This window comes from Rhipicephalus sanguineus, chromosome 8 (assembly GCF_013339695.2).
Source record: "Rhipicephalus sanguineus isolate Rsan-2018 chromosome 8, BIME_Rsan_1.4, whole genome shotgun sequence".
NCBI classification, from domain to species: Eukaryota; Metazoa; Arthropoda; class Arachnida; order Ixodida; family Ixodidae; genus Rhipicephalus; species Rhipicephalus sanguineus.
In genome coordinates this window covers 39,067,387-39,085,661 of record NC_051183.1, presented here as the reverse complement: position 1 = coordinate 39,085,661, position 18,275 = coordinate 39,067,387, and the positions used below count along the sequence as shown (strand labels likewise).

Genomic DNA, 18,275 nt, shown 5'->3' with positions numbered 1-18,275 from the left:
AGATGTTTAATTACATTCTGATTATTCAATAAAGCACAAATCGGTGCACTACCACACCTTTCTTGCAACACACAAGGCACTCTTTGGAGTAAAGTCGAAAACTTGACACACTTACAGAAAGTCCGTTACAATGTGCACCTGAAGGGGATGTTAGAGAAATGGAAGTGTTGTTCATCTGCATACGAATGGTACCATCTTGTTAGATATGCAAATCCATTAGATATCAAATGCCGAGAGAAAATACAAATTTTCAGTCTTCACTTTCTGCACTTGCCAATTGCACTTGGTCCTATGTTAGCAATCCTGCATCACGTGTGATTGTTCTTTTGATTGGAGCAAATCCAAAATTTGTTTATATTTGCTGCCGTCGGTATGCATGCATGCTTAGCGATTATCAGACGCAGCAAGGGTACTTGTTGAATACAAATGCGTTATTATTACAGCGAGGCTGTGTGGCGCCGGTATCAAGCAGTAGTCATGTAGGCAAGATTTAGGGTTGCAACAACTCCAACAGAACCGTCATGTTGTGTCGGAGCACGCAGACGCCTTGAATATAGTAATGTCAGAGTTCGTTGTTTCTATTAAATTATTTCTGCAGTTTCACTTGCTTGTCTATCATCGTGTTTGCACGTGTGGCGTCCGGGTCACCGACCTTGGCCCAATATGGCGCTCACCTGGACAAAGGGTGTCGCCATCCTGCTCCCGAGGGAGACTGCACAGCCTTCGAGGCAGCCTCATTCAGACAGACACGTCGCTCCTAGGGTTGCCACCTGCCTGGCTGGTTTTAGATGCGAAGCATCTCATGGTGGAGTTCAAACTGGTGGTGGTGATGGTGGTGCGCGGCGTGACCACCCTAACTGCGCATGCGCAAACCCTCACCACTCCCCCTCTGAAACGCGGGCTCGACATGCCGAAATGCTGGTTCGCATTGTCTCATGGTCCCCTTTAGCGGGAGATGGTGTGATTTTTTTTAGAAGTGGGCCGGTCCGCACCTAAGACTGGCCATCATTTGCTGGTTTTCTGGCCATCATATCGCGATTATGTATTTTATTTCTTTTGCATTTTATGAGCGCAAATTCAGCAACTTCGAAGATACTACATATTTTTTGTCAGTCTCCAAAACTCTCACGTAATTTTCAACCAATTTCTATCTTGTGCCCATAAGAACACGAACTGCTCCCTCCAGTTATACCGCTCATTTATAACTAGGACAGAAAATGGGTATCAGTGGCTACGTGCTTGCATCATGACCGCAAATTATGCTCTTTCAAAGCAGCGAAAATTAAGTCAATGTCTGTCACAAAAGATGGGAGATCTCAACCTGAGAATGAGAGCGGGCTTCTGGCTGTGAACGACATGTAATAATAACAATTGCTGGGGCTTTACGTCCCAAATGGATGGCATATATGTAGACAGCATTTATTTTTACGCCAGTAGAATAGCCTGTTAGCTCTGTTTTCTTTTTTTTGTACATGTACATGACATTGCGTGTCAGACTGAACATGGAGTATTCTTTTTTTTTTTGTCGTCTTAGATTAAACCACCTGTATAAGTAACTCCCCCTTCCCCCTCTGCCGAAGAGCCAGTTTTCTTCTAGTAGTAAGGCGGCAACTCTAGTCGCGCCATGTTGTGGCGTCATATGAAACGCCGAGTTGGCGGCGTTCTTAAACTTAGAATTGTAAAAAGCGTGCATCACACCCCGCTTTTTGCAGGACCTTGGGTTTTGCTTCTTCGTTACATGACCTAGCTCAGACTGCCAGCGTTGTGAGCGTGTCTACGCTAGTACACGCACTGTGATTAGCCTAGCCGTCTTTAATAAGGCGTCATAGTTTTTCTCCACTACGTCTCGTCACCAAATGCAGCTGTCTGTTGTATCGTGGTGCAAGAAATTGCACTAGTGACATGTTCAGTTGCTCTTTGGACGCGCTATGGATCGGACACCAAGTGTACATTCCAAAGAGGAGCAGTGGCAGTAGAAGAAACGTCGGCACGCCCAGAAGCGAGAGTGTGCGCGTTGCTGCCGAGCCTATGCCACCGACAATGATCAGGCAAGCGAAGACAAATGCATGCGCAACGCCTCGCCATCGGAACGCTTCTCCAGTTTCACGGGTCTTCCCTGTTCACAAACAGTTGGAAGGACTCTAAATAAGGTCTACATGTTTTGTCTCACAGCCTACTGATGGCTGTCGAATGCCGATTAAAGAAAAAAAAAACTTCAGCCATAGCACACCTTTCACAAATTCCACAAGTATTGCATAATTAGGGCTCTGTGTTTTCGGATGAATCCAAAAAAGTGTGACAAACACTCGCCGGTAAAACTTTTTACAAATCAGATTTATCCGATAAGCTCTGATTTTAACAGTCAGTACGATTTTAATGACCCTGTTCCATTCCTTACCGAAAGGGCACGTCCTAAGCGGTCACTGATACATGGGCCAGTTTGGCCGATCTGAACTTTACTTTTCACCAACAGTATCTCGTAGAGCCGCCCCCATTGCACATTTAACAAAGGGCCCGTTGCGTACGATGCGAGAGACGTGAGTGTATGTAGGGCCCCTGGGAGCACGAGATGTCATCTTGATATACGGTCGCCTTGCGGCACTGGGGCGCGCCAGACAACATCAAATATAAGGATCCTATAAAGTATGCTTGTGCCTATTACAACAAGCTGTAAGGTTGTAATACGCACGAATGTAGGTGTTTTGTATACAAGTATTTGTGCTTGTGTGTGTATGTGTTTGTGCGTTCAAACCTTCTAGACATCTAAAATATGCTTTGTGTGTTATGATAGTTTTCGTGTTCAGATATCATTTCATCTAAGATATTGGAGTATTGAGAATAATGCAAAGTAAACTCTGAGCTTCGGAGGACTGGAGATTTATGAGAACTAAACTCCGATAAATGTCGAATTTCCACCAAAAATAAATTCTGAAAAACGCCCTCCAAATTTCAAGAAAAATAAACTCCGAAAACAGAGCCCTATGTATAATCTATGTTTTAATGTCCAACAGGCACAACATTTACAGGTCAGAAACATTACTTTGCCGGTTCAAAGGTGTAGTGGACGACTCCGTCATTCGGCATCTGTACCGGAATCTGGAAGAGCACCAAAAGAAAGCAGAATGTTACAGAAACCACAGAAGAGCTCTGGTGGGCGAGCAAGGCAAACATGGGCAATGACGACAGTCGGCAATCGGCAGAGCAATGTGTCAATTTTCACAGCAGCCTTCTCTATTCACCTTCACTACTTCTGTTTTAGTATCGTAAAGGGTACCTTGCCAGGCTTACTGCAAATTTTGATCACACCGTCGTAGACGAAGGAGTGCATCGTGTTCACGTGGCAAGCCCTGCCTCCCTCTTTTTCCCTTTCCATTTTTTCATGCGCAATTTCCTATGGTGGCATTGCATGTTCTGCATTCGACAAAGAACAGAAGTCGCGTTCCACGACAAGCTATCTTCCAAGCAGTGTTTGTTTTGCAAGATGTGTGCGTACAGACAAACCTCAAGATAATGAATACAGATGCATCTGTTACGACAAAGTAGAATAGTTCTTCCATTAATACAGTGTTTCGAATATACAATTATGACGTATTTTCGGATGTAACAGTGATTGTCATATCGGATGCGATTTCGTTGTGATAACGTTTGACTGTAAGACTTTCACTCGTTCGAAACGAGATTCCCTTATAAGCAAGGCCATGCAACCTTATGTTCAACTGTTTTCACACCACCGGAATGCTTCATACTTTGTGATCAACGTGTTGTGCTTGCTGTGGTGCCCAAAGCTGGTAAGCGCAGTTCAAAAAAGATCACGCACTTACGATGCAGGACACATTTGTAGTCAAATCTCACAGCAAGGTCTTAATCTGACAAGAAAATATCTTCGTTACTTCTGATGTAAGCAACAGACGTCTTCTGATTTACTCTGCAATATCTGCTCATTCATTACAAGTCGAACTTCCATATTGCTACGTACCAGTGGCATCGTGGTCCACAAGACGAAGAAAAGGACGACAATAGGATAGACTGGCGCGAGCTGTTCCTATCGGCAGCGCTGCTCGGTGAACTACTTGTAAATACATCTGTTGCTAGTCCTTCGAGTCTCTGTTTATATTCCCCGTAACATATTTGGTGGAGCGGTGCGATCCCCGTCCTCGCCACGGAACTCCGCAGCGGGCGTTCGCTCGCGGCTTTCAACATGGCCTCTCAAGACTCGAATGCACCCACTCCGGTCGTCACGCCTCCTGTCCTGCCTTCCAACCCAGCGGCCGCAACAACTTTCGTGACGCTTCCCGTCTTGAAAGACCCTGGCGTGTTCTCGGGCGTCGAGGGTTCCGACGTCGACCAATGGCTGCGCCTTTACGAACGTGTCAGCGCCAGTTACAGGTGGGACCCCACACTCATGCTCGCGAATGTCATCTTTTACTTGGACGGAACCCCTCGTGTCTGGTTTGACACACACGAGCATGACATTACAAGCTGGGACAGCTTCAAGGAAAAGATCCGTGAGCTTTTTGGAAACCCTTTTGGTCGTCGACAAGCCGCAAAGCATGAATTATCTACTCGCGCGCAAACTTCCACTGAGTCCTACATCAGTTATATTCAAAGTGTCCTAGCACTCTGCCGCAGAGCCGACGAAAACATGTCCGAGCCAGAAAAGTTGCGCACATCCTGAAGGGTATCGCCGACGACGCGTTTAACTTGCTGGTATTTAGTAACGTTACGTCTGTTGATGCGATCATTCAAGAATGTCGCCGCCTGGAACAGGCTAAAAGCAGACGCATCTCACATCAGTTCCAACGCCTTCCGAATACCGCAGCGACGTCATCTTGCCTGGACACATATCGTCCTCCAGACACTTGCGATAACTTAACACGACTCGTCCGGCGCGAACTTGAAGCAGCCGCTCCAGCTACAGTGCCACCACCGCACCCTGACCACTCTCCTTCAATCCCCTTGCCCCTAATTCAAGCAGTCGTGCGACAGGAAATTGCCAGCATGGGTATTTGCTCCATTTCGACGCCTCCCCGTACCGACTTCCAGCAACAATTCACGACTCCACGTCCATTCCCCTCTGGCTCTCCATCAACATTCCGCAATCCGTCCGCATGGCGAACACATGATGACAAGCCCATTTGCTTCTCTTGTCACCGTATTGGGCACGTTTCTCGCCATTGCAGAAGTCGCTGGGGTCCTCCTACACAAACTTTCCAGCGTTCTTCCAATGGCCGTCCCGTTTATCGTCATGCGACCAGCCCAGACTACTTTGCCCCTCAGGAACCTGTGCGTGATCCCCGCTACTCCCGCTCACCATCGCCCCAACGTCGCCAGTCTCGTTCTCCCCAGCCCCGCCGACCACCTTCGCCCGCCTTCCCACGCCGCTCCTCGACGGAAAACTAAATGTTGCAGCCCCTGGAGGTGGCGCTGCATCAATGGGACTGACTGCAAATCCTCTATTGACCATACAGACGAAACGGAACCTTATCGATGTACAAGTGGACGGTGTGCATGTGACTGCTCTTGTCGACACTGGGGCTCAACTTTCCGTCATGACCACTGATTTTCGCCGAAAGCTCAAGAAAGTTCTCACACCTGCGACGACTAAGATCATCCGTGTTGCCGACGGGGGAACAGCATCTGTCGTTGGAATGTGCTCCGCTCATGTAAGCATCGCTGATCGCCACACAGTTGTTCTCTTCGCCGTCCTTGAAAAATGCCCACATGACATAATCCTAGGCCTCGACTTCCTGTCTGCACATTCTGCCCTCATTGACTGTTCGGCCAGTACACTCCGTCTTCACTTGCCCATAACAGACCCTGCTGCACCACGGCCGAGTCGCCTCTGCACTGCCCGACATGCTCGCCTTCCAGCCCAAACACTGACCTACGTCGAGTTCGTATCAAGACCACCAGTTCCCGACGGCGACTATGTACTGACACCTATCACCGATGTCCTCATCAGCCGCGGCATTACATTACCGCACACCGTTCTGTCTGTCGCAGGGAACTTCACGTGCCTTCCAGTTGTCAATTTTAGCTTGACACCTCAAGTGCTGCCGCAAGGCATCGCTTTGGCATCGCTGTCCACCTTAGAAGACAACGCAGTGAATGCTTTCACGGTGGCCACTCCTTCCGATACCTCTGCCCAGCACCAATCCAATACTTGCCCCGACAGCGCAATTAGGTCGATGATTGCTTCTGATTTAACACCGCAGCAGACTGACGAGCTCCACCGGGTTCTACTGTCGTACATCGACGTTTTCGATCTCGGCGGCCGTCCATTGGGGCAAGCTACTGGTGTGACGCACCGCATAAACACCGGTGATGCGCCTCCTATCCATAGGCGTCCATATCGCGTGTCGGCGACTGAGCGTCAAATTATCCAAAGTGAGGTCGACAAAATGCTCGCCAAGAACATCATTGAGCCATCCTGTAGTCCTTGGGCGTCCCCTGTCGTACTCGTCCGCAAGAAAGACGGCACATGGCGTTTCTGTGTCGATTATCGACACCTAAACAGAATTACAAAAAAAGACGTGTACCCTCTGCCACGAATAGATGACGCCCTCGATTGCCTCTATGGTGCCCGCTATTTTTCCTCCATAGACCTACGTTCCGGGTACTGGCAGATTCAGGTGGATGACATGGATCGTGAGAAAACGGCATTTATCACACCTGATGGCCTATATCAATTCAAGGTCATGCCCTTCGGCCTCTGTAACGCTCCAGCCACCTTTGAACGAATGATGGACTCTCTGCTCAGAGGCTTTAAATGGTCCACCTGTTTGTGCTACTTGGACGATGTCGTTGTTTTTTCACCTACATTCGAGACTCATGTAGAGCGCCTGTCAGCCGTCTTAGATATCTTCCGTCGCGCTGGCCTGCAGCTGAACTCGTCCAAGTGTCACTTTGGCCGTCACCAAATTACAGTACTTGGCCATTTAGTAGACGCTAACGGCGTACAACCAGACCCAGCCAAAATCAGCGCAGTCAAAAACTTTCCTGTACCACGATCTGCAAAGGATGTTCGCAGCTTTCTCGGACTATGCTCTTACTTCCGACGCTTTGTGAAAAATTTTGCAGACATAGCGAGACCCCTTACGCAGCTCCTCAAACAAGACGTCCCGTTTTCATGGAGCTCAGAAGCGGCCTCTGCGTTCTCCAATCTCATCGCGCTCCTCACTACTCCTCCGATTTTGGCCCACTTTGACCCTGCTGCCCCTACTGAGATCCGTACGGATGCAAGTGGCCATGGCATCGGCGCAGTGCTAGCTCAACGCCAACGTGGCCATGACTGCGTTATTGCATACGCCAGCCGCCTGCTATCAGCCCCTGAACGCAATTATTCCATCACAGAGCGCGAGTGCTTGGCTCTCGTTTGGGCGGTCGCGAAATTCAGGCCATACCTCTATGGACGCCCATTTTCGGTAGTTACCGACCACCACGCGCTCTGCTGGCTGAACTCCCTCAAAGATCCCTCAGGGCGCCTTGGTCGCTGGGCTTTGCGTCTGCAGGAATTTTCTTACTCGGTCGTGTACAAATCTGGTCGCCTGCACCAGGACGCCGATTGCCTCTCCCGGTACCCTGTCGACGATCCTGATGACAATGACGCCAACACGGTGCCCTCCATCTTCTCCGTGTCCGCCTTCATTCACATTGGGGAAGAACAGAAACGGGACCCACTGCTGCTTGACATCATCAGCCGCGCGGAATCTTCCCCAAACGACGCCTCCGTCCGTCACTTTGTATTTCAAGAGGGCGTCCTATACCGCCGCAATTTCCGAGCTGACGGGCCTGACCTTCTTCTTGTCGTGCCTAAGCATTTACGGCGCAGTGTCCTCGCTGAACTTCACGATGCGCCTACAGCTGGACACCTTGGCGTATCTCGGACATATGAGCGCGTACGGCGACGTTTCTTCTGGCCAGGCCTTGCTCGCTCGGTACGCCGATACGTCGCTGCGTGTGAGTTATGTCAACGTCGCAAAACACCGTCGCTGCTACCTGCTGGCCATCTTCAACCAGTAGACATACCCACGGAACCGTTTCACCGCGTTGGGTTAGACCTGCTTGGTCCTTTTCCCGCATCAACATTGGGAAACAAGTGGATAGCAGTGGCTACTGATTATGCTACACGCTACGCTATTACGCGAGCTCTACCAACGAGTTGTGCAACCGACGTTGCTGACTTCCTGTTACGGGACGTTATACTGGTTCACGGTGCCCCAAGACAACTGCTCACCGACCGTGGCCGTTCGTTTCTCTCTCAAGTCATCGCCGACATCCTGCGTTCCTGTTCCACGCAGCGCAAAGTGACCACTGCTTACCACCCTCAAACCAACGGCCTCGCGGAACGGTTCAATCGCACGCTTACGGACATGCTCGCTATGTATGTGTCGCCGGACCACCGAGACTGGGATATTGCCCTACCCTACGCAACTTTCGCGTATAACTCATCGCGCCACGACACAGCCGGCTTTTCACCTTTCTACCTATTGTACGGAAGAGAGCCGACATTACCACTGGACACCATCATTTCATCCAGTACCTCGTCAACCAGCGAGTATGCTCATGACGCTATCGCGCGAGCCGATCATGCCCGTCAGCTCGCTCGCGCTCGCCTGACGGCGTCGCAAAGCAATCAACGACGTCGGTACGATGCCTCACATCGGGACGCACATTTCGTTCCCGGTACCCTTGTGCTACTCTGGTCCCCTAATCGACGAGTGGGCCTATCTGAAAAACTTTTGTCACGTTACACGGGACCTTACCGTGTAGTGCGTCAAGTAACACCTGTCACCTATGAGATTGGCCCCATCTGTCCCTCGTCATCTGTTGTTCGGTCCAGTGATGTTGTTCACGTCTCACGGCTCAAGCCCTACAACACGGCTTCTGAAAACGACCTTTAAAGCTCCGGGACGGTGCTTCCGCCGCCGGGGGTCATGCTACGTACCAGTGGCATCGTGGTCCACAAGACGAAGAAAAGGACGACAATAGGATAGACTGGCGCGAGCTGTTCCTATCGGCAGCGCTGCTCGGTGAACTACTTGTAAATACATCTGTTGCTAGTCCTTCGAGTCTCTGTTTATATTCCCCGTAACAATATGAATCATTGGACATGACAAATCAGTTATGCAGAAGCCTGCAATGAGGAATAAACATTGCAAAATAAAGAAGTGGTCACCTACCTGTTTTATAGCACAAACCCACAAGGAAACCCATACAGATTTCTCGAAACAAAAGTTACCTAGTTGAGAAAAAGTTCGTCCTGGTCCGAGATTCGAAAACAGGAACAACGGATGATAATCTTTCCTACTGAATTTTTCCTATGCCATGCAGGCTTTTACAGAACTGATTTATGACATTCAAGGGACCTGCACTGTGCATTGTCGAATTCACCGTAGTGCTGCAAATTTGTCTCCTAGTTAGCTGGGATGGTAAAGCGACCACCCCAGGAAGTCATTGGTCGCGAGCTTTAATTCCAGACCCGAGATGAAGTCTCGTGCACATTGTATCTCTGTCCGGTTTTTGAACGTTTGCTTACCACACTACCGACCAGCCAGAAGCAGTTAGACGACGCTCGAGGGTAAAACACAAAAACGGCGGACGACGTGAACGAGAGCAGACAGAAGACGCGCTCTCTTCACCCCTCGCCTGTTTTTTCGCAATTTACGCTCGCGCATCGTGGTTTACCAAACTGGCCCAAACCACCACCTTTCTGTTCAACAACAGCAGGTAACTTCTGGCCAATCGCGTGAGTCACAACCAAATAGAGACCCAATGTGTACGATGATCCAATAGAGACAACTTTATTGCCAACGAAGCTTTTGTTTCATGATATTCTAATGGATTTTCTTTGTAGCTTCGTGCTACGAAATGAGTGGACAACAATTTGCCCCCTCTATGAACTGCAGTTACACCTTGCATAAAAGAATTTCTCAATATATTTAACTTTCTATAACATTGCGTGTACAGAACAAGTAACCTCGGTATCCCGGAGCAAGTTTCAACAAAATTCGAATTCATCAAAAGGTTAAACAAAATTGACACATTACTTCAGTTATATTTTTGTACCCTCCTATTATACAAGGATATCTTATGGGGCACCATTTATGCAAAAAAAAAAAAAAACTCATCCGGAATTGTACATTATATAAAAAGTCTAATTTCAATATAACAAAGTGAATTGCTCGTTTCACCAATTCCATCATGTTAAACTGAGATTTAAGCGTATATACATTAAGGGTACAAATAATTGATTGAGACCAGGCTTGCTGGTATTACAGTGTAATGACACACACGTTTTATAAAAAAGGCATTTTTGTGTCGGAAACGAATCCGTTTCAGCAAGGTTCTGCTGCAGCAATATTCGCTGGAAAGACCTACGGTCTAATGCTTCCCTCTAGAAGCGAAGCAAAGTCCCGCGGCCGTTCGTACGTACGTCATTAATGGTGTACTGAAATGCAAGCTCGGGGCGGTTGAAGAAGTCCATGAGGTACCAAAGGCCAAGCACGACGCCGAGGAATTGTGCAATCTGTTTCCGTCTGACAAGAAAAAGATTAGGAAGAAATCAGGCTCGTCAAAGGGGTGCACAAATAATCACTCTGAGGCCAAATCGAGTAGTTTTAGAACACTATCGGACAGCCATTCTTAAAATCATTACAGAACAATCTTTAGATGGAAGTATTCCAGATTTTAGCGCTAAAACAACACTCGGAGCATTAGGAAGTGATGATATAGGTGTTTTATACAGGGGCTATACTCCGTTTCATACATCAAGTGCAATGCTATGGATGCTAGCAAGACTTTTTGCAGTAGATGCGTTTGCACCAAGAAATGGTTCAGTGATTTTACCACCTGTAATGTGGCTTTTTCATTTTTAGACTGAGTAATAACTGAAGGTACCTTGTGTCTTCGTAACAAACAAACCCCGTTATTTACACGGTTGTCAGTGGGTTGTTTTGGATCACCTAGCACCTCTTTGCTTCTTGTATTGAGGCCTCCGTGATCAATTCTGGTAGTGTGCAACTAGAACCAATCGCAGAGGCCACATTAACGACAAATTCACGCGCGAGACGCGCGGACTCGCACATTTTGCTGACCGAACGTCTTGCACAGCTTCCACAGAACTGCACCTGATGAATGAAATGGAGTACAGTTGTGGCCAAAGAACATCAGAACACAGCAATGGTGTGATTTTTTTAAAAAACAGTAGGCGACTGTAAGGCGGGTGCACATGGGCCTAAGACTGTGCACTGTAAAAGCGCATGAAGTTAAATTTACAGTGAAATGTCGATATAATGAATTATCCGTCGTAACAAAGTAAATGAAGAATATTCTTTCCATTAACAGTGCTGCAAATATCAGTTTATAAAAAATTTTCGGATGAACGGAGCTATCTTCATATCAGATGTGGCTTCATCATATTAAGGTTCGATTGCATCTGTATTAAAATCATGACAATGGCGTAAGAGGTGCACAATCAATACAAAAATTTAGCGCGAAAGAAACATCTTGCAAGGTGTCAGTGGCATCAGCATTATTGCCCCATTGCGACCCTTACACACAAGGATGCTTGAGACGTGAATTGCAGATATCGTACGGTCGCGGAAGCATCCTCGGGTGAAAAGTATGCACTACGAATCTCTTGGGCAGCATTAGGAATAGACAAGCAGAATCTTTGCTTGCACAGAACTCTAGCAACAATACAAATGACTCCTGTACAACCGGTAAGGCAGGGCTCCACTAGTGACGTAGCCTAGCTGCTGCAATAAGTAAAAGTTGTCGCGCTTTACGCCTATGCATACTACCTATGAGAATAAAATTTATCATACTCCTTCTATACCAACGCTGTGTTTATTTCATTGCAGTTGACATTTTGGAATATTCATAAACTCTAAGAAAGATATTCGCATATACGAATTGCGGCTATTTGATTTGTAACTGGGGTTTTGCATCTCAAAAGCACGATATGGTTATGGGGGAGGCTGTAGTGGAGGGTTCCGGAAATGTCGACCACCTGTGGTTCTTTAATGTGCAACTAAATCTAAGTGCACGGGCCTCTAGCATTTCGCCTCCATCGAAATGTGGCCACCGCGGCCGGGGTTCGAACCCGCGACCTTCGCGTCTTGGCAGTCGAGTACCATAACCACTAGACCACTGCGGCGGGTATTCGTGGCTGTTTGATTCGATATTCACATTTTTCTAAGATTCCCACACCTCATCTTGTTAGTGTTGACACAGGAGAACCGAAATATTCTTCTTAACTCTGTGACACTGCCAGACTCAATGAAGCCAACGCATGCGGGCACTGAATACACAATTTTAGCTTTTTACACGAACAAAATAACACTGCTCATGCTGCCTGGTACAAGAAGGAAAAACTATGCAAAGTATTGCAACAATAACAATTTCAAAGCAAAGGAAAGCATGGCTCATAATATTTTACAACTGAACTAGGAAATGGTAAACAAAAGAAACTGAAAGCGGACAAAGAAAGAAATGGCCGTAGGTGTAGCAAAGCGCAAAATTTCAACGCGGTATAAACAAAGTTAAACGTGGTATAGACACGTCCCACAATTGCCTTTCCAGCAGTAAATGAATTTGCATTCAAGAAGCAGTTTCAAAATTTGTACGTCCATTGAAATAAATGTCTCTCAAAACCACTGTAAATCCGAAACTATCTCAAACGACAAATTTTTAGCTGACCACATCACCAGGCAGCTAAGGTGCAATTTCGCGATGTCCCTGCCTCCAGTAAATGAATTACCAATCACGAATCCAGGTTGCATATCTTGTTACTTACATTGGAACCTTATACCTCTTCAAATCAAGCCTTTCAGGGGTGTACGCGTCCATGTAGATGTTAACCTAGATGGAAGGAAACAAGGGAATAAAATCTTTGGTGGCATTTTGATAGCCAACAGGTTTTGCAAGCTGCTGCCATTTAACCACCCTTGACACCATTTCGAGACATCACAAATGGGACATTTTTCATTTCCTTGGTACAAAGTGTTAAAGGGGCACTGACACCTTTTTTCGAAGGCGACTTTACTCTGCCATACAAATCTCCTGTATGCAGAGACGGCTCTGAGCAAGTGTGAAGCTCAGCAAATGCTGATATTTTATTTTGATATGAAAGTCACCTTTTCCAAGGCGCACCTACCGATATCGACACTAGCTTGACGTCAGGCTACAGTACTAATTCTGGTGACTTCACGCAGCAGTCCACTGGCTAGCTGCGATGACGTCAGGTACCAAAACTTCCAAGATGGCTGCTTGTGTGTCACCAACGGATCCATGGTGTGAAGCGGCCGCGGAAACATCACTATATATTGTGCGAGCATGTGACGAGGGGCTCATACCGTGTTGTGACGTCAGGGTACAGTAGGAACCGAAACTCGCTTTTAAAAACATACTGTAATTACTTTTTCAGGATGCACTCACACTTAGCACTACCTTTTCTAGGCTCTTGAAGGTTTGGCCTTTCATTTGACGCAAAAGAACAACAGAAAATTTTCGTGTCAGTATCCCTGTAATGTTCTCCACACGCCGAAGTCAGACAAGACGTATAAAATATTTTAATTTGATTTTAAAGTTTTCGTCGCTCAGCATCTGCAAGCCAACCCCACCGCAATGGACATTATCACGACAAGTCAACACAGTTCTACCGAGTTTGCGAACTCTGCGTCCTGCATGCAGCCTAAATAGCGGAAATCACTCTGGGGGTCGCTGGATGACAATTCACTCATCATTGTTTACGTGCACCATGACGAGCAGTCACAGATCTGCCACTAGTACGTCGTGAGTTGCTGTCTCCTCGTGACGTCACACTGTGATGACACATCACTGAGAAGCCGCCCCCTCTATATCAAAAGCAAAAGTGTTTCTTTAAGGTAGAGATATTAAAAACATATTCAACGAAAGCGATATTAAAAATATATTCAATGTATTCCCTGGCACCACAATATTCTTACGGTTCTCCCTGCCCATGTTTTTATTTAGAGCAACAATCTAAAAATATTTAAAATTCGTGTCAGTACTCCTTTAACCACCATTGCTTCACCTTTGTGGCAAAACCGTGACTTTTACAGCGAAGCTATCTAAGTCTACCCTGTGCAATCATCATAGTAGTAGTAGTAGTAGTAGTAGTAGTAGTAGTAGTAGTAGTAGTAGTAGTAGTAGTAGTAGTAGTAGTAGTAGTAGTAGCAGTAGTAGTAGTACGTGACCAGAGGGGGCAGTGAATAAAGAAATGAATAAAACAAAATGATGATGAAAGCTAAACGATGACGATGCTTGCGACCACCTAAGCCCGCTAGTCACGTGATCTCACTTTGCCCAATCAAGTGTAGGCACGCATACTTCATATATAGCGGTGGATTTACGACATCATGTGACCTTACTAGCCAATTACACACACTCGCACGCTTTGCTGTCCCGGCAGTTTTCACGGCGTGGAGCTGGCTGTATTTTTTTTCTATTACTATTAAAACTAAAGGGGTACTGACACCAATTTTCGAAGCTGAGTTTACTACGTCATACAAATCTCCTATGTACAGAGACGGCTCTGAGCAAGTGTGAAGCTCAGTAAATGCTGATAAGATATTTTATTTTGACATTAAAGTAGATATTCGCATGGTGCACCTACTGAAATCGACACTATCGTGACGTCAGGGTACGGTGTCAATTCTGGTGACTTCACAATCCAGTACGCCTAATTGTGATGGCGTCAGGTACCAAAACATTCGATATCGTTGCTTGTATGTTACCAAAACGTTCAAAATGGGCACTCGTGCCTCACCAACACAGCCACAGGGCAGAGCAGTCGTGAAAACATTATGAAATCTTGCGCGACGAGAAGTTCATACTGTGTGTGGACGTCAGGATACAGAAGAAACCGGAAGTAGCTCTAAAAGTATACTGTAATTACTTTTTCAGGGTGCACTAACGCTTACCAGCACATCTTCTAGGCTCTTGAGGGCTTGGCCTTTCATTTCACGCAAAAGAACGACAACTAAAAATTTCCATGTACGTGCCCCTTTAAAACGAAAACATTCATCCGTCTCTCTCACCGGCTCGCCGTAGTTCCGCTTCAGGGTGGGAAAGTCGTAGTCTTCCTCGGGATCCCTGGATCCCGCCGTCACCGTTGGGATCTTGGGGTAGTCACCCCACGTCAGGCCCTCGCTCTCCGCCCGCACCTTGTAGTCCTCGTAGAGCATCTTGTACTTCTTCGCGGCCGCTCTCATCTCTTCCTCAGTCTTCGGCGTTGGACCGGGGCGCCAATCCTTGTTCCAGTCTGTGGCCAACAAATAAAAAGAAAAACAGAGGTGCAGGCTAAGAAGTCATGTCGAGATTTTAAAGGGACCGACAACTGGGCAGAACATGTGACAAGATCCTGGTAGAAATGAAAGGACCGTAAAATATAGTGACAGATTCTAGCAACCTTTTCGCGTTGTGAGTAGGGTTTATATTTTTAAATCGTGCTTAAATGTAACAATAAACCGGCAGGTCACGCAGCCTAGTGGAAGATCCTTGAAGCTTAATATGAGGTCAATCACTTTGCTGTACGTAGTCCGACGCTGTCAGGGCCCCCAAAATTAGAGTATGTATATTATTATCCATTCCCGCTCTATTCTGTGCTGCTTACGAGGTAAAAGGAGTTGCACGGTGAGAAGCAGCGCTGCCTTCGCGGCAACTAGTGGAACATATCGAGCCGCGGCGCATGCGCGCGGAGTGCACGCATGCGCAGTGAACCACCGTGCTCCAACACGAACCGCTCTTGCTCTCAATGTTTGCAGCATGTGTCGTCACATGTGTATACGACTTCATATTGGCCGCAGATAGAAAAATTCCGATTACAAATGTTTTGCGGCGTTTTTCATGTTGCCATTCCGTGATTAGACACTCTGACCGGTAAGCTTTTGGTTGTGCTAAAGAAAATAGGCACCATAAAAAATTGGTTGTCAGTTCCTTTAAAGGAGTAAGTGACACTATTTTGAGGCATCGTAAAAGGGACCTTTTTTTTTTGTTTCCTTGGTAGGCAGCGTTAACGCCGTCCACACACCGGAACCAAGCAAACACGTATGATGTATTCTAGTTTGATTTTAAAGTTTTTGTCGTCCAGTATCTGCAAGACAATCCCACCACAATGGACATTATCATGACGAGTCAACACAGCTCACTGGATTCACGAACTCTGTGTCCCGGATGTGGTCGAAACTGCTGTCGGAGTTGCTGGATGTCAATTCACCCTTTGCTGTTTATGTGCAACACATACAACTAACAGCAAACTGCAGGGTGCTGCAAGAATGTCAAGAGTTGCTGTCCCCACGTGACTTAGACCTATGTGACACTGTGTTTACATGTCACTGTGCTACGACCCCTGGATATCAAAACCGAGTGTTTTTTTTTTAAGGAAGCGGTATTTAAAATATATTAAATGTGTTCCGTGCAACCATGATACACTTTTAAACGTTCTTGACACCAGTCTTTTTTAAGAGCAACAATATGAAAATTTTAAAAATTCATGTCAGTACTCCTTAATCGCCCGATGCTCCCTTGGTACAACATGTTTCTGTTAAATTATGGGTGGGAGTGATTTACTCTAGTTGCAAGAAACCAATATTACAGGAGTATCCAACCACACCAGTAACAGTTCGACCCTTCTGAGTGACCGAGGCAATTAAATAAAAATCCATTACACTAGGCGTTACCACTGCAAGGTCAACTCCAGACACGCTTGAAGAACTTAAGTGTCGGCTTTAGAACTGGAAAGAGTCGCTTCTGAATATGAAATCGAAGCTATCATAATTTTTCGATGCTTCTCCCGAAGCTAGATGCTGATGCCCTTCAGGCATAAGACCGCGTGTGTATCGTGTACAACCACGGATCAGAACTTAGAATTCGCTCGTATATGTATATCTGGAGATTAGCTTTCAAAAGCGTCAGCGAGCGAATTTGATGCATGCAGGATAGCGAGAGTACCAGAACGTGAAACTCTGAAGAGCTCATTGACGAAAGCATACTGGGTTTAGGAACAGGACGGCTAATATTGGCAAGGCACGGGATCGCTAGCTCGCTTCCTCTGGTTCATTTTGGCGGAGAGCAACCCACATTAAATCATTCAATCGCTTCACACTCTAGCCATAGGTCTAGCCGCGACTCTGCTCCTATAGTCGTGTACGAGTTAACTTTTCTTCTAAGCCACGCAACATTCAATCGTCGCTGTTAGCATGTCTGCGTTTTGTGCCAACGTCTAGTTAATGCGAGGCACTAAACAAATACGGTAGGATGGAGACTTACAGCCCGCTGATCGGCATGATGTGATCACCGGAGCCTTGAGCTGGCACCGAGCAATTTGTCCGAAACGACCGGAGAGACCTACGAGGGCAGCCATTTCTTATTACCTCCTCTGCCTCTTCACTAGACCAGAGCGTGCTAGAGAGATGAAAGTAGTTTCTTTATTTCTCTATAATTTTTAGCTACCGGAAACGCCGAGGTGTGCCCTGGCGGCGGAAAAGTAAACTTCGGGAGCCAACATGGCGGCATGTCGTCAGTGGTGTGCCGTGGAGAGGTAATTTCTGCATTTTCTTTGCGCTGCTACTCCGCTCGAAACGGGCTCGAGTCCGCGTCAGCAGCCGCGGTTAAGTCTGGACTCGCGTCTCGGACCCTCCGCGTAGATCCGCGCAATGTATATACCTTCTTGCCGGCATGCTTTTGACGCGGTGCTGCCATTCCGTTGTTCAGAAAGGAACTCTTTCCCCCCCTCCGTGCCCAGCTGAGAAAATGTGTCGAAACGAGGTTGCCTGACGCGCAAAAAAATTCGGAACGTGTCCCCGCAGAAGGGTTAGATAAGTTTCCGAACCACGGAACGGTAGGGACGCTGGAATTCGCGTCGGCGTTGCCCCATGCCTAGCGAGAAGGCCCTGAGCAGCGCTGCAGTAATCATGTGCGCCGTAGGCTCCTCGCCGGTAGGCTTATCACAACCACGTCGGGGGCCCGTCCCAAAGCATTGCGTCGCGTTGTTGCCGACTTCGCCCGCATTGTTGCCGACTTCGTGCCACCGTCTTTGCGCAAACTGTCACCGACGCCTTGACACACTTTTCGTGACTAGGCAAAGTGACCCGTACGCTACTGGACCGCTTTTTCGGCTACCTCTTCTCGGTAGTCGCTCGATTAGTCATTCCTCGCGTGTGCTGGTCGTTGGTGCGTCTTTCCGTGCGATCACGCCGTTTTTTTCGAGGCGTCGCTTTACGAATATTAACGAAGAAGCGTGTTTCAGC

General features: G+C 47.2%; 2 protein-coding genes across 4 annotated transcripts in view; one reads left to right on the top strand and one right to left on the bottom strand.

Annotated features, from left to right (window-relative positions):
* Positions 1-3,004: 3,004 nt before the first annotated feature.
* LOC119401741 (NADH dehydrogenase [ubiquinone] 1 beta subcomplex subunit 8, mitochondrial) lies at positions 3,005-17,479 on the bottom strand. The gene is made up of 5 exons (XM_037668695.2): positions 17,296-17,479; positions 15,066-15,289; positions 12,800-12,864; positions 10,436-10,538; positions 3,005-3,096 (listed from the first exon to the last, which is right to left on the bottom strand). Exons 1-5 carry the CDS (start codon positions 17,387-17,389, stop codon positions 3,037-3,039), a joined length of 546 nt encoding a protein of 181 aa, XP_037524623.1. The 5' UTR covers positions 17,390-17,479; the 3' UTR covers positions 3,005-3,036.
* Positions 17,435-18,275, top strand: part of LOC119401739 (cold shock domain-containing protein E1) — a 70,543-nt gene continuing 69,702 nt past the window's right edge. For all 3 annotated transcript variants that reach the window (XM_037668692.2, XM_037668693.2, XM_037668689.2), the window contains exon 1: positions 17,435-17,566. The gene's annotated coding sequence lies outside the window, so the exon portion shown is untranslated. The remainder of the gene's footprint in view (positions 17,567-18,275) is intronic.